This window comes from Gopherus flavomarginatus, chromosome 7 (assembly GCF_025201925.1).
Source record: "Gopherus flavomarginatus isolate rGopFla2 chromosome 7, rGopFla2.mat.asm, whole genome shotgun sequence".
Taxonomy (NCBI): Eukaryota; Metazoa; Chordata; order Testudines; family Testudinidae; genus Gopherus; species Gopherus flavomarginatus.
In genome coordinates this window covers 102,484,857-102,500,571 of record NC_066623.1, presented here as the reverse complement: position 1 = coordinate 102,500,571, position 15,715 = coordinate 102,484,857, and the positions used below count along the sequence as shown (strand labels likewise).

General features: G+C 41.2%; 1 protein-coding gene across 10 annotated transcripts in view; it reads right to left on the bottom strand.

The window, feature by feature from the left end:
• The window catches only part of DAB1 (DAB adaptor protein 1), a 718,429-nt gene that overhangs the window by 87,596 nt on the left and 615,118 nt on the right, over positions 1 to 15,715 (bottom strand). For all 10 annotated transcript variants that reach the window (XM_050962010.1, XM_050962016.1, XM_050962017.1 and 7 more), the window contains 2 exons: positions 9,307 to 9,446; positions 7,154 to 7,252 (listed from right to left, as the gene is read on the bottom strand). In XM_050962010.1, the coding sequence (XP_050817967.1) occupies positions 7,154 to 7,252; positions 9,307 to 9,446 (239 nt within the window). The remainder of the gene's footprint in view (positions 1 to 7,153; positions 7,253 to 9,306; positions 9,447 to 15,715) is intronic.

The following is a 15,715-nucleotide window of genomic DNA, read 5'->3' as shown; positions in this document are numbered from 1 at the left end:
TTGATTCTACAGCTCTCCAAGCACAACTGCCAAAATCATTGTGTGTCCACCCTTTCTCTATCCTCCGTATTATGCATACGACCACATGAGAAAAACACTAGGTCACTCTTAAATCCTTGTCTCCTGTGCTACTGAAAGCATCATGGAGACAAATCACCAAACTGAACCAGTATATAGGGAGATTTGTTATTATTAGGACTGTTGATTAATCAAAGTTAACTCAAACGATTAACTCAACAAAAGTAATCGCAATTTTAATCACACCGTTAAACAACAGAATACCATTTGAAATATATTATATATTTTTGGATGTTTTTCTACATTTTCAAATATATGTCTTCTGTTCTGTTTTACTCACATTCTGCCATATATTTCATGTTATAGCAGTCTCAGATGATGACCCAGCACATGTTGTTCGTTTTAGGCACACTTTCACTACAGATTTGACAAAACACGAAAAAAGGTACTAATGTGAGGTTTCTAAAGATAGCTACAGCATTTGACCCAAGGTTTAAGAATCTGAAGTGTCTTCCAAAATCTGAGAGGGATGAGGTAGGTGTGGAGCATCCTTTCAGAAGTCTTAAGAGAGCAACACTCCGATGTGGAATCTATAGAATCTGAACCACTAAAAAAGAAAATCAACCTTCTGCTAGTGGCATCTGACTCAGATGATGAAAATGAACATGTGTTGGTCATCATTGCTTTGGATTGTTATCGAGCAAAACCAGTCATCAGCATGGACACGTGCCCTCTGGAATGGTGGATGGAGCATGACGGGACAAATGAATCTTTATCGCACTTGGCATGTAAATATCTTGTGACACCACCTATAGCAGTGCCATGCGAATGCCTGTTCTCACTTTCAGGTGACACTGTAAACAAGAAGCGGTTAGCATTATCTCCTGCAAACGTAAACAAACTTGTTTGTCTAAGCGATTGGCTGAACAAGAAAGAGGACTGAGTGGATTTGTAGGCTCTAAAGTTTTACATTGTTTTATTTTTGAATATAGTTTTTTTTGTATATAATTCTACATTTGTGAGTTTAACTTTCATGATAAAGAGACTGCACCACAGTACTTGTATTAAGTGAACTGAAAAATACTACTGCTTGTGTTTTTTACAGTGAAAATATTTGTAATTAAAAATAAATATAAAATGAGGACTGTATACTTTGTATTCTGTGTTATAACCGAAAACAATATATCTGAAAATGTAGAAAACATCCAAAAATATTTAAATTATATTGTGTTCTATTATTGTTTAACAGTGTGATTAATCTCATGATTAATCATGATTAATTGTTTTAATCGCTTGACAGCCCTAGTTATTATAGGTGGGGTTGGAAGCACAACTTATTATCAAGGTTGGCCAACACTTAACCATTACAAGACCCTGTTTTCAGTTGCTTAAACCTGGCCAAAAGTTAACCATTTGGGTTATAATTTCCCATGCTGAGTGTCTGCCTCAGTCTGATTATCTGGGGAAAAATCACAGCCAAATTGGCCCAGCTGTTTCTGAGAAAAAGCCATGGGAAAAATAAACTGTTGGGGGAAAGAGGAGGGGTCCACCCTGGTGAAAAGTGGATGGGCTAGGCCCATTCACTTTCAAAAAGTGGGAGGACTGTGGCCCTCCTGGTTCCAGCGCCACTGATCCTGCTGTGAAATGGAAACTGGGACTGGAGGCTAGCAGGCAGAGAGCAGGAAACAGAGATGGGTTGAAGGACTGGGAGCTGGTGGGGGAGACTGCAACTTGCTTGAGTGAAGAGACTGGGACTGAGAACCAGTGCGAGGGAAGGGGGGAAGCAGGGAAGGAGATAGGTCTAACAAGGTCTCAGGGTGAAGGGGAGAACTGGGACTGGCCAGGAAAAGAGAGACTGGGACAAGGAGCTAGGGTGTGGGGAGGACACTGAGACTGGACAAGGAACTCAGGGAGGGAGACTGGCACTGACAGCCTGTGAGGACAGCAAATGTGGATGGGGCAACCAGAGGCCAGACAGGGGGAGACAGATCAGATGAGGAGCCAGGAGTGGGAGTGACTAGGCAAGGAAACTAGGACTGGGAATGAGGGAAAGACTGGGGTGGTGTGCAAAGAGGTGAGACTAGGACATGTGCAAGGACACTGAGACTGGAATGAGAAACCTGAAGTGTGGGACAAAGTGAGGAGAATGGGACTCAGAATGAGGAGCAAAGGGTGGGGAAGAAACAAGACTGGGACAAGGAGAAGTTGAAAGAAATGGAGCAGAAGGGGGAATGAACAGAAGAGTCTGTGTCCACTAGAACACCCCACGCTTCCAGAGCCTGGAATGGTGCCCAAGGTTCCTGAGTCTCAGCATTCCTCCACTGTAAGCAATTACCTGTGAAACCCCCTGGCAAAAGTATCCTATATCCCCTATAGCGCTGGCCCATGTAAAGGGTGGTAATCTACTCCACTAACTCCACTTGCTACTCCTCTAACTCAACTTGCGGACATCTGTGTGGCGGATTCTAAAGGTTCCAACCCTGCTGATGACCCATGTGAGTGTCAAGATGATGCCACATGACAGAATTTTTGTTTTTTCAGTTTGCTCTTTAAAAACTAGGGAATCACACACATAACGTGTATTAAAAAAAACATTAACATTGCATAGTCAAGCACTCACAATTTAGGAAATGCCAGAATTAAATTTAGTCCCATCATGCATATACTTTGCAATGTAGTCTTTAATTACGTGATCAAATACTACTTTTCCCACAAGCCCCCAGCTTATTTAGTGCACAGGATGGACCTGCTCTGGAGATGAATCAAGGGTGCGTAGTGAAGTAGGACTCCTGCTTTATTTGTTGCGGAACTTATAGTGTGTAGTCAATGATGCAGGAGATTGCAGGAAGAGAAAGAGTGATCTCATAGCTGAGGCATATGAATGTTGCTCGGAAGAACTGGATTCTATCCCTGCCTATGGCACAGAGTTTCTGTGTGATGCTGGGCAAGTGACTTAAATCAAGATGCCACTAACTGTGTGTTCATTTTCTGTGTACCTGCCTTGATAATCTGGAGTCTGATTTACAGAAGTGCTGAGCACTCACTGTTCTGACTGACGTCAATGGGAGCTATGCTTTGAACATATCAAATACTATATAATGCTAAATATGCTGAAAAATCACATCCTAGGTGTCTCAAATTGGGCAAACAAAATTAGTAGATACTGTTGATCTTAATCATATTGTGTCTCAGTTTCCCATCTTTAAAATGGGGATAATAATTGTCACATTCTAGGATGCAATCCAGACTCATGAGGAGTTCTCACTGTCTGCCCCATAACCCTGGGTGCCTTGCAATGCTTTGCAGTTGTAACTTCCAACCTGGGCTGCTCACAACCAGTCTACCAGTATGCCAGTCACACCCTGAGTGTCTGTCTGCAAGACAGCCCTGGGTCAGCATCTCTGACCCCAGTAGTCTGTCTATAGCCCCACTCTGGCTTCCACCAGCCTGGGTTACTACTTTCAGGGTGACCCCAACACACTCCAGCCCTCTCTTGGACAGTTCAGATATTGAGGTTTGTTGCCCTTTTAAGGAGTTAATGTTCAACAGTTTGTTACTTCAAGTGGAGTTAACAAACAACTCAGTTTAAACATAGCACTGGATGGGTTTAGATTAAAAATAAAACAAGTTTATTAACAAAAAAAGATAGCATTTTATGTGAATTCAAGTACAAGAAATAAAGCTAGTAATGGTTACAAGCAAATAAAAGTGAAAAAGCATCTAAAAGTCTAACAATCTAGAAAGTTTTGGTTCAAAGCTTTGTTTAAGTTGGCCATTCTCACTACAGTCTTCCAGAAAGATGGTGACTGACCCTCTTCTCAGTCAGGATGTCTCCCAGAGGCCCAATAGTTTTGGTGCCCTTATCTTCTTAGGTGAAAGACAGAGAACTTGGGGTTTTCTGCCTCTTTCTTTTATAGTTTAATGAACCTTTGAAGTGGATTCTTCTGAAGGTTACCCTTCAAAACAATGTTTATCCAAACCATGAGGAAGGCAACATGTAGTCAGGTGGTAAAGGAGGCTCCCTGCTCTTTCTTCCCCCACTTGTGTTTACTAAAATGCAAATTTTTCTGTTTCCTGCCATCTCCTTCCCCTGCTGTCCTGAGGACTCTGTTTATTACTTATATAGAAACTGAGATAAAGAAACTTTCCTCTGTTTTAACTACTTTTGCCTTGGCAGGGCTGTTTGGCATTGAACATGTGCTAATATCACATAGGGGGAATTCATAACGTTTCATATAATGTTGCTACATGTATTTCACCATGTTATTATTGATAAGTGAGTTATCACAGTGTGTGTGGTGTGAATACAGGGGTGCTTTTTTGGTCACAATAATATAGCCTAACCTCACAGGCATGTTGTGAAAATAAATGCATTAATGTTTGTGAAGCAACTCAGCGAATATATTGACGAGCACCACAGTTAAGTTTCAATAGTGTGTGGTAAATAAGGCATGGGGCCACATATTGAACAATGAGGAGAAAAGAACATATTGAATAGCTGCTCATTATATGAGCATTGTTTCTCTTGTGCACTAAGTGAGGGAGGGATCCTCTGAAAAAAATATATGTTTGTGTAATGAAAGACTGTCATACCACCTACACACAAGGTAGCTGAATTAAGGCAATTTTAATTCTGGTATTTCCTAAGTTTTTGAGTGCTTGACTTTGCAACACAGATGACTAATATCTGCTGATACTGGGAAGCACAATTTAAAGGTTCGTCTCCTTGAGTTGTGCTCCCCACTATGCGTCACCTCTGCTTTGCAACCTTATTTATGTCCTTGTAATGCCATTTTTTGTGTGTAATACAGTATATGTATTGCATTTGTGTCCCTACAGAATACTGTCCAGATGACCATATCATAAACTGCATATTATGTACTAATGAGGTCAATGACAATGATTATATGCTACTTAATTTGTATGATTAAAGTTAATTCCATCTATCACCAGCCCGGTTTTATTTCTGGCATCACATTAAATAGTTAAACAGTTAATAAATTAAATCAAAAACCTTTTAAAATTCAAGACAGGGCTTCAACTGCTGTAAAGATCTTCTTAATTAGGATCAAAATCAGTTTGCCAGAATGTTGTGTCATTATTTTCTAGGTGGAATCATGTTTTGCATAGATTTCTTTTAATGCAGTGGGAAAAAAAAATCATACATGATCATGCCTGGGTAGAAATAGAACAAAGCGACAAAATCTCTTGTGACTTACTGTACCAGATGCTCATGGACCAGCCTTTAGTCTTTGCTTTTTGAAATCTAAACAGTCAAACTTATACTTTTAAATCTCTATTTACTACATACAAACCCAATTCCAATACACATGACTGAAACCTCTTCTACTAATGATTATGTATCACTATAAAAGTTCTGAATTGTGTGGCAATTGTTTGCTTGATGAAATCATGATTACTTTCCTGTCGTTGCAGTGAATGGGATACCCTCACTGTAGTCACCAGGAGCACTGTGTGAGACAGTGATCATGATTTTTCCCCTTCTGAATTTATGGATCTGACAGCTGCTTTTAGGAACTAAACAGAGATGTTTTAGGCACATCTCATCCTTGCCTCTGCAGTCATAGAGACTCCTTATGGCACTGGAATCACTATGGCTTCATTGCACAAGGATGAAACTAGATTCTGGAGAGCAATGCAAAGGTTGATGCAGTTATTGGTTCTGCATGCGCCAACTGTATGATTGTATGCAGAGAACAAGTAGATTTGGGAGCAGGGTGGACAGGGAATTCACAGATCCTTCTATCCTCCCACCATAGGTGGTCCGTATTATGGATTGCGGCTACTGGGCTGGAGAAGCCTCCGTGGAGCCAGTCTACAGGCACACTAAGTATGTCTACACTGCAGATGGCAGTGTGTTTCCTAGCTCAGGTAGACAGACACACACTAACTCTGCTTGAGCCAACATGCTACAAATACCAGTATAGCAAAGGCTAGCATGGGCAGTGGCTTGGACTAGCCACCAGAGTAAAAGCCTACCCAGCCCCCCTGGGTATGTAAGTCAGGCAGTTAATCCAAGTTGCTACACTGCTATTTTTAGTGGGCTAGCTTGCGGAGTGCTAGCGCATGTTGGGGTACCCAAATTGGGAAGAATGCTCCCAAGCTAGAGTGTAGCTGTATCATTGGTGGCCTTATAGGGGAAGGAGAATTCCTTCTTCATCCTTGCCCAGTCCTCATCCAGTTCCTCTAGCTAGGTGCAGGGCATAGAATGTATCCCTTTGCGATTACTGTAGGATCCAAAGCATATCATTTGTTATTATTTACCTAATATTTCCATAACTACCCACATTCTTATTTGTGAGCATAATTCTATTTGCTTTGATAACTTCTACACAGAGATAATTCTCTGACAATGGTCAATCTTTTCCGTTTGTGGCCAATTGTCTTTATAAGCAAGTTCTTTATTTTAGTCACACTTCTTTGCTATAAGAACCTTTACTTCTGCTTTGTGAAACTAGGGAATATAACTATTGATAGCATCAAATAGTATCAAACAATAAGGAGGCATATGAAACATTATTTTTGCTAGTACTGTAACACGCAGCTGCATTTTCCTCCAAGCAAATTGGTGGTATTTTCTTCCATTATATCTCAACAATTTTAAAGCAGGTTAAATGTGAAGTGCAAACAACTTATCACAGGAGCTCTTTAGTATGTACTACGCCAATCCTACCAAAATACAAGTATATTCACCCTCACCTCTTCAGACTAAACCAACACGATCTGAATGTAGAGCAGTTATTTGACACCTCCATCCACAATACCTTATAGGCCCAAACCAGAGAACATGTAGGCACATGAGGTACTCAGAATCAGGCTCTATAACAAACTCTAGTTAATTCCCTTGCACCTGAGTCAACTAACAGCTTCCTTTGATATACGATAAAGCTTTATCAACTTTGCCAGATGCTTTATGTGTTCATATATCAGGGGGTAGCTGTGTTAGTCTGTATCCACAAACACAACAAGGAGTCCGGTGGCATCTTAAGACGGACTCCTTATTGTTTATGTGTTCCTATGTTAGTGTGATATTACTGCCCAGCTAGGAAAAGCTTTTATGGATACATCCATCATGAGATTCAAGTTTGTTCCATCGTGTGATTATTTTACTTACTCCTGTCTTTTCATCAAAGATTTTGATTCCTCCAAAGGAGATAGTTAAAAATATTTTCTGTTTATGTTCTCCTTTCGAACGAGCCGCAGCAACAATTCCCTGTTGAGACAAAGAATGGTTGGATTGATTTCACTATTTTTTGATTTATTTTCTGGTAGGTGCCCACACACAACAAAAAGCAGGGGCGTCACTTCAGAGGAGTTGAGCACTTGATGCTTCTCTCTGGCTTCTAGGCATGCTCAGAACTTCTCAAAATCAAGCACAAGCTCTTCCTTACTATATGCAGCCACAATTTAAAGGCCAATCCAGGTTGAGCCTCCTCTCCACCATCATCTTCCACCCTTCCCTCCCCCCAAATACTAATTTTCTTCATGTTCCTCACAGCCCGTTTGATGCATGATCCACACAGAACCTCTTACCAATTCCCTGAGCCACTCAATCCTCTTTGGAATTTGTTCTTATTTGAGCTGAAGATAACCTGATTTCTAGAAGGCTTTTTCACTCTGCAAATTTATTTGTTCTAGCATAGTTTTTTAATAAGGCGAGAGGGAAAAGGCTGTTTCTTTCATGGAACAAAATGAGCCAACTGACCTTTCATTTTTAAAGAAAGATCTTCTTTGCAAGTTAACAATAGCCTTGACTGAAAAATGGGGTGCCTTTTCTGTTTATTCTTCTTTTGTCTAGTGGACTTACCCTATTATTGGACTCTTCTGTCCAGCGGGTGGACTTGCTATTTGTGCATTCTGCATATTATTACAGCTGAAACATAACCCGGCACTCACATAGCAACTTCTCTTTCCATGTTCAGAGTCCTGCTTCTATCAGTTACCAATGCTACCAGCCTAGGATTCAGTGTCACAAATTACATTTGTGAATAAATAAAAATACTTAGCCTAACACTTTGCATCTTCAAAATGCTTTACAAACATTAACTAATTAATCTTCACTACACCGGTATGAAATCAGTATTATTATCCTCATTTTACAGATGAGGAAACTGAGACACAGAAAGGTTAAGTGACTTGCCCAAGGCCATACAGTCACTTAATGCCAGAGCCAGCGCTAAAACTCAGAAGTCGTTGGTTCCCAAGTTCCCCACTCAGACCACTAGACCAGGGTGGCTTTATTGGAGCTTGACCAGAATGTCGAAGGTAACATAACACTTCAGCAAATGGGAATGAAGATTAAAATGAAGAGGAATGATTCCCTCACGTTACATGGTAACAGCTAGGAGCTCTAGCTCAAAAGACAAGCATATGAATTTGTGAGACTACCTGCTCTGGATGGATCTAATCGCCTCGCATTACTTAGGTAAGTCTCTCCACTACGCTTACAAGAAGTAAGCACCTTGGAGACATGGAAATGGCATTTCTATGGGAGAAAGATCAAAAAAGGCTAGCCCAGTGTCCTAATGGCCACAGGTCTCCCACACAGCATGTTGGCAGATGGAATCAAGCAATGAATGGAAAAGGGCCTACATGCAGATGAATCAGATTAGAGTCTTGTGGCAGATGCTGTTTTGAGATATTAAGGGCCCTCCTTTAAAACAGGCCCTCCCCCACCATTACAAAACGTTCATAGCTCTTTTTCAATTTACTTGTAAGGAAATATTTCCAAAATTGGTGAACCACAAGATGTGTGTTGCCGCACTTCACTGCTCATTCATGCTGCTTTATGTCACCTCCTGCCCCTTTCCTTCAGCTTGTCTGTGACCTACCTAGATTGTAGAGCTTCTCAGGGAGCACATTAAGGACACTATTTATCGTGTTTTTCTGCCTATAGAAACTAGAGATGGGCCAACATCTCAAATCTAACCTCCATATTTTAGGTGAGGTATTGGTGGGGGGTGTCAGGGGGGAAAAGAGGAAGTTAGATTAAAGGTCTAGATTAGAGCCAAGATCACTGCTAGAGCTATCGTGGATTCCTAACATCAGACTGTGAAGCAACAAACTGGTGAAGTCCCAACTTATCAATGTCAGAGTCAGGACCTTTTACAAAACTAGCCAAATTCTATTCTATGACACCTGTATGTACAGTGGTCTAAGTGAAGGGGAATTTGACCCAATGCCATGAAAGTAGAACAACTAAGAGTTCAATCTGAAATTCTCCCCACTTTATTCTGTAACACTTAAACATTAAAAGTCACACTGCACCTTGAGTTTCATCATGGAATCTTGGCATAACTTGTCTCCTCGCGCTGCAGAAACCTCATCTATCCCAATCAGTTTTGCTTTGTATCGGACACCATCACCTTTAAACCTCTTTATTAAAGTGGCTTCACTGCGATCCTGACCTGAAAAGACAAAAGTGAAAATCTGAAAATCACATGGCCAAAAAGGAAAAAATAAACAAATGCTCACAAGTAAATTTAACGTTAAATATATGTTCATGCCTCAGTACCTGCGCATGTGAGTATCTGCATAAAGTTAGGAGAAATTTACAAGTGAAATAAAACCTATATTTCTCAAATGTGTATACAGTGGGATTGGATTGCAAGTGTATGAAATCTTCTGCATGAAATTTGCAAGCTATGTCAGTTTCCAGAAGTAAGAGATGAGCCTGAATCAAACCTCATGCACCTGAACACCTGATCAGTGCAGGGTATTGGAAATCTCACTCCAGATCAGAATTTTGCATCTTGAGTCCAACTCTAAAAGCGATATGATATTGCCTCTCTGTACTGCAACTTGTCAAATTGTACTAGTAATATTTGTAATGTCAGGATTTGTATTTTAACCCATCATCTGTCTATACAACTTCGTTGCTCAAAAGTCATGGCAACTACTGCTTCCTGGTACTATAATTTTGTTTCTCAATACATCGTAACAACATAAATGTCAATAGGAATTCACACAGAGTCACTCAGAGCCTAGAGGAGGAAACAGGGTGATTCTTACTAAAAAGGAATTTGCTTTGAGTGAGACAGTTAGGTGTGGAGAGGGCAAACCGAAACAAGTGACAGAGCAAAGCTGAGAATCAAAAATCCTATAACAAACCATGAGAAGGAGAACTTTCTCAGAAAGACAGCAAACAGATGAGCTCCCAAGTGGGTTATTCCTGAGCATTTAGAGAAGCAAGAGTAGATTCTTTACCTTGAGTGGTTGGGGAAAATAGACTGATTTGGGAATCAGTCTTTTTGAGAGCTGGTTGAAGACCTTAATCAAGAACCTTGAATTTCTTGATTGGGAATGGTAATACAGCTTTGTGTTTGTGAGTGATTGCAATTGCAAATTAGAGAATATAATAGCAGGAGTCCAACATACCTAGTGACTTATGAAAAGGTGAGTTCCTGAACAAAGTTCAAACAAGAAGAAAGAGTTGAGAGGCTAGACACTGACCGGTTCCAATAAGAAGTGGGCATTACTAAAAGCAAGCTGCATTAACTACACACAAAATAGCTTACTAATGCAAAAAAGAAGTGTAATACTCCCATTCTTCTGTGAGAGTTAGGAGGTTAACATATTCACATGCTGCTTTCCATTTTGCAGAAGCAGGGGAGACTCTGAGAAATTGAATCAGGTGGACCACATGAGGAGGCATCACTATAAGATACAAACCAAAAGCAACACAGTAATGTAACACAGATAAAGAAAGGCAAGAATATGGGGCTGGGAGAGAAGAGGACAGGAAAAATGAAAACCCATAGCGAAATAGTGACAGGACCAAGTGACAGTCTTCAGATCCAAATCTGAATCCAAATCTCCACAAAGTTCGGAAGTGTTTGGATGTGAGGTTTTGATTCAGGCACAATTTTTAGCATGCAGTAATTGAACCTGCTTCTGGAAAAGAAAACAATGGATAAGATGAGTCCAGTATGTCCTCACGAGCGACAACTGAAATATCTAAAAGATCTGCGAGGTAAAAACAGATGAGAAATAAAGAGTCCCGATTTTCAATGAGAAATCCAAAACCCAGAACCTGAAAACTTCCAGCTTTCAGATGAAATTTTTCAATTTTTTTTAGAAGTCAAAATTTTCTGCAGAAAAAAAAATTCAATTTTCTGACCAGCTCTACTGAGAAAGAAAGATTAAAAGGAGTATATAAAAATTAGAAATGCTGAGCACTTCAGTGGCAGAAGTATATGCTTAGAACCTTTGAAAATCAGGTCAATTGTTTAAGTGCCCACCTGTGGATTTATATTATTATTATTATTGATTATTTATACTGTGGTAACATCTAGAAGGCCCAGTCATGAACCAAGACCTCATTGTGCTAGATGCTGAACTAACACAGAACAAAAGGATGATCCCTGGCCCCAAATGACTAACAATCTAAATAACTAATGTTAGGCACCCATGGTTGAACAATGTGGTCTCTGTCTGTTCCAGCTCTAATTTCTGTTTTAAAACTTGCATTTAAGCACTTTAAACATTGACTCTTACAGTAGCAAAGAAAAACTAATAGCTGCTTCTGTGCTACTGGCTGCTAATGTGTAGAATTCAGAGACTTCTTTTTAAAAGCAATTAATAACTATCAACTCAACTACATTTACATATATACCAAGCTGATCAGACTTCTTCCCTCAATCTATGATTCTCTAAATTTACATGATTAAAATCCTTCTAACATTTTCATCAGGAAAAATATGTAGCGAACATGCACAAGAAAGAACATTTACAAATGAAGGACTCATTTGGATTCCTCTTCCCCCAGAGTACTCACAAGCACAACAGTTCACATTATGAACAAGTGACCTGCAAAATTTCATGGCAAATATTAGCTCATGGCCAATATTTTATGGCTGAATTATAACCTACTAAAAAATAAGGACAATGATAAGCGATCCTTGCCATCTACCTCCCTCTCTCGGTTAGGTTTCCCCTCTGCATTCCCAAAAGGGATTAAATAGGGGATTGAATCTTCATGCTTTTAAATGATATTTTATAAAAGACTAATGGCAGATAGATGATGAGTCAGAAACTGTAAGTAATGTTAAAATTGTGGCTTAGGGAAATGCTGAGGCAGATGTCAGTATCGACAGCTAAAACAATGAAAGAACATTTGCTACACTAAGCCCTGAAAAAACATCTGGATACACAACAATGCACAGCCAGATCAGTGGGCTTTGCTGCATGTTTGTCACATGTGTAAACAACATGTCTAGTCAATTTTATGTTGCAGTAAATAAAATCCATTTCAAAAAGCATTCTCACCAACAGTTTCCAATCTTATATCTTTATTATAGCAAAAAGCAGCTGTTAATTAATATTAATATTGCCATCACGCTATGATCATAAGTGATCTAGAATGCTTTCTGTATCTGCATCATGATCATTAACTTGTACCCAATTCAGATATTTGCAAATTTCTACTTGAGCCTATGATCATTTTTTCTGAATGTACCCTAATTCACAACATTAATAGTCCCATTAACGTACATTTTCTGGCTCTGTATGCTTACAGGCAACACCCATTTCATTTATGCACATTCAGCATTTATTAAGAAGTGGATTAAACAGAATGAAGTTTTTTTTGATATATAATGGGGGATGGTCAGCAAGTTAAGAACGATGTGGGAATTGTAAAGTGTGCTGGAAATGAAAAATGAACAAAGACTACAAATTCCCAAATAAAAAAACCTGTAGACTTGGGAAGTACGCTAGAAAATGTAGATCTTGTCTAAATTACAAAACCAACCATGTTGGGGCATCTAGTTATGACATGGTATCTACCTATCCCAAGTTCTTGCACCGGTGTCCACCAATAGTACCTGAAGTCCTGGTAGTCTCCCAGCACAGTTACAAACATGTTTCTTTCCTGCGGTGTGGACATGACTGGTCTCTTTTTTTACTGTTTTCCCAACTCCTGATGAAGGCAGCTGCACTGCAAGATGTAATCTTGATCAAGATGTAACCTTGTACACCTTGTTCAAGATATAACAGTATTATCCTGTTGTAACCAAGTTCCCCAATGTGTCTGACTTTATAGCATAGATAGGACTTTAGATTTAAGGTAAAGGAATGTCTCATTTGTATGATGGGCACTTATGCAGCAGACAGTCCAGACTCTCATTCAATATGCCACCATTAAAGGGGAACTTTTTAATTAAAGTCCTTAAGCAAGGCTCTCTATGTTTTAGAAACAGCATAAATAGTGTATACCTGAAGTATAGGGTGGTAATTCTGTTCATGGCCAATGGGAGGCAGTTCCTGGTCAATGGGAGATGCAGAGCTTGCACTTGGCGTGGGGGCAGCATCCAGAGCCCCCGTGGTCACCTTTGCGCCTAGAAGCCCGACATGCCAGCTGCTTCCAGGAGCTGCAGGGAGCCTGCCTTAGCCCCGCTGTGCCGCCAACCGGACTTTTAACAACCTTTTCAGTAGTGCTGACCAAAGTCGCCAGGGTCCCTTTTTGACTGGGCATTCTGGTCGAAAACCAGACACCTAGCAACCCCATTAACCTGGAGAACAAATCCTCCATAGTTGTACAGTTACTAGAATTTCAACATGGAATTACTGCTCTGTATTATATTCTGTACAACAAACAGATCCAGCCTTACTTTCCTTCCCACCCACCCCCAATCTTCCTTTTGCTCCTCCTCACCCCTCAATTCTCATCCCTTCTTGCACTCATTCACTCGAAATCTTCCACAGTACCACTCCCTTCCCCTTCGTTTTCTCCTGCTTCTTCTCGGGCCCAAGCTCCCCCATCTGTTTCATGTCTCTCCATTTTATTGCTCATGTGGACTATGAGAAACTACGTAGAGAAGCTTCATCCTGTAGTTTTTCTCTCCCAGCTACGCTTTCCAGAAAAATGGAAGTTATCTTAACAGGTGGAAGTTCCCAAATAAACAATAAAGCTTTTAAAGCAAACTGAAGCCTGTTTCAGATCACAGGCCTGGTCTACACTACACGTTTAAACCGATTTTAGCAGCGTTAAACTGATTTAACGCTGTACCCGTCCACACAACGAGGCCCTTTATATCGATATAAAGGGCTCTTTAAATCAGTTTCTGTACTTCTCCCCAACGAGAGGAGTAGCGCTAAAATCGGTATTACCATATCGGATTAGGGTTAGTGTGGCCGCAAATCGACAGTATTGGCCTCCGGGCAGTATCCCACAGTGCTCCACTGTGACCGCTCTGGAAAGCAATCTGAACTCGGATGCAGTGGCCAGGTAGACAGGAAAAGCCCCACGAACTTTTGAATTGCATTTCCTGTTTGCCCAGCGTGGAGCTCTGATCAGCACGGGTGGTGATGCAGTCCCAAATCCAAAAAGAGCTCCAGCATGGACTGTATGGGAAATACTGGATCTGACTGTTGTATGGGGAGACAAATCTGTTCTATCAGAGCTCCGTTACAGAAGATGAAATGCCAAAGCATTTGAAAAAAATCTCCAGGCTATGATACAGAGTCCACAGCACAGTGCTGCGTGACGTGCGTAATGGAAAGCCAAAGAATCAAATGGACGCTCATGGAGGGAGGGAGGAGGTATCGAGGACTCCAGCTATCCCACAGTCCCCGCAGTCTCAGAAAATCATTTGCATTCTTGGCTGAGCTCCCAATGCCTGTAGTGTCAAACACATTGTCTGGGGTGGTTCACGGTCTATCTCGTCAATTTGCCCCCCCTCCCCCTCCGTGATAGAAAAGGGGAAAAAATCATTTCTTGACTTTTTTATATGTCACCCTATGTATACTGCATGCTGCTGGAAGACACGGTGCTGCAGCAGTAAACAGTAGCATCCTCTCTTCTCCCCTCCCTGGTGGCAGACGGTACAGTGCATTAAGACTGATAGCCGTCCTCGTCATGCGCCTGTGAGTGCTCCTGGCTGGCTTCAGGTGAGGCTGGCTGGGGGCGCCTGGGTGAAAATAGGAATGATTCTCGGTCATTCCCAGTAGATGGTACAGAACGGCTGGTAACCGTCCTCATCATAGCAACTGGGGCCTGAGCTCCATCAGCCCCCTCCTTTTCATTTGTAAGGAAAAGATTCTGTACTACCTGGACTATCATAGCAGTGGGATGCTGGGCTGCTCTCCCCCACACCGCTTAATGTCCTGCCTGGACTATCATAGCAGCTGGAGGCTGCCTCCCCCTCATTTTATCTCACTAACAAGTCACTGTTTCTTATTCCTGAATTCTTTATTACTTCATCACAAAAATGGGGGGGATACTGCCACGGTAGCCCAGGAAGGTTGAAGGAGGAGGGAAGCAATGGGTGGGGTTGTTGCAGGGGCACCCCCCGTGAATGGCATGCAACTCATCATTTCTGCGGGATCTGACATGGAGCGGCTGTGCTCTCTGGTTCTCTGGTACACTGGTTCTCTAGTACACTTGCCCCATATTCTAGGCAGGACTGACTCTATTTTTAGATACTATAAAGGAGGGATTGACTCGGGGAGTCATTCCCATTTTTGTCTTTGTGCCCCTGGCCGACCTCAGCCAGGGGCACCCATGACAGCAGCAGACGGTACAGAACGACAGATAACCGTCATCTCATTGCCAATTTACAATGGCACAGCAGATGATACAGAACGACTGATAACCATTGCTTCCCTCCTCCTTCAACCTTCCTGGGCTACCGTGGCTATCATGCTGCTGTGTAGCGCTGCAGTATCGCCTCTGTCA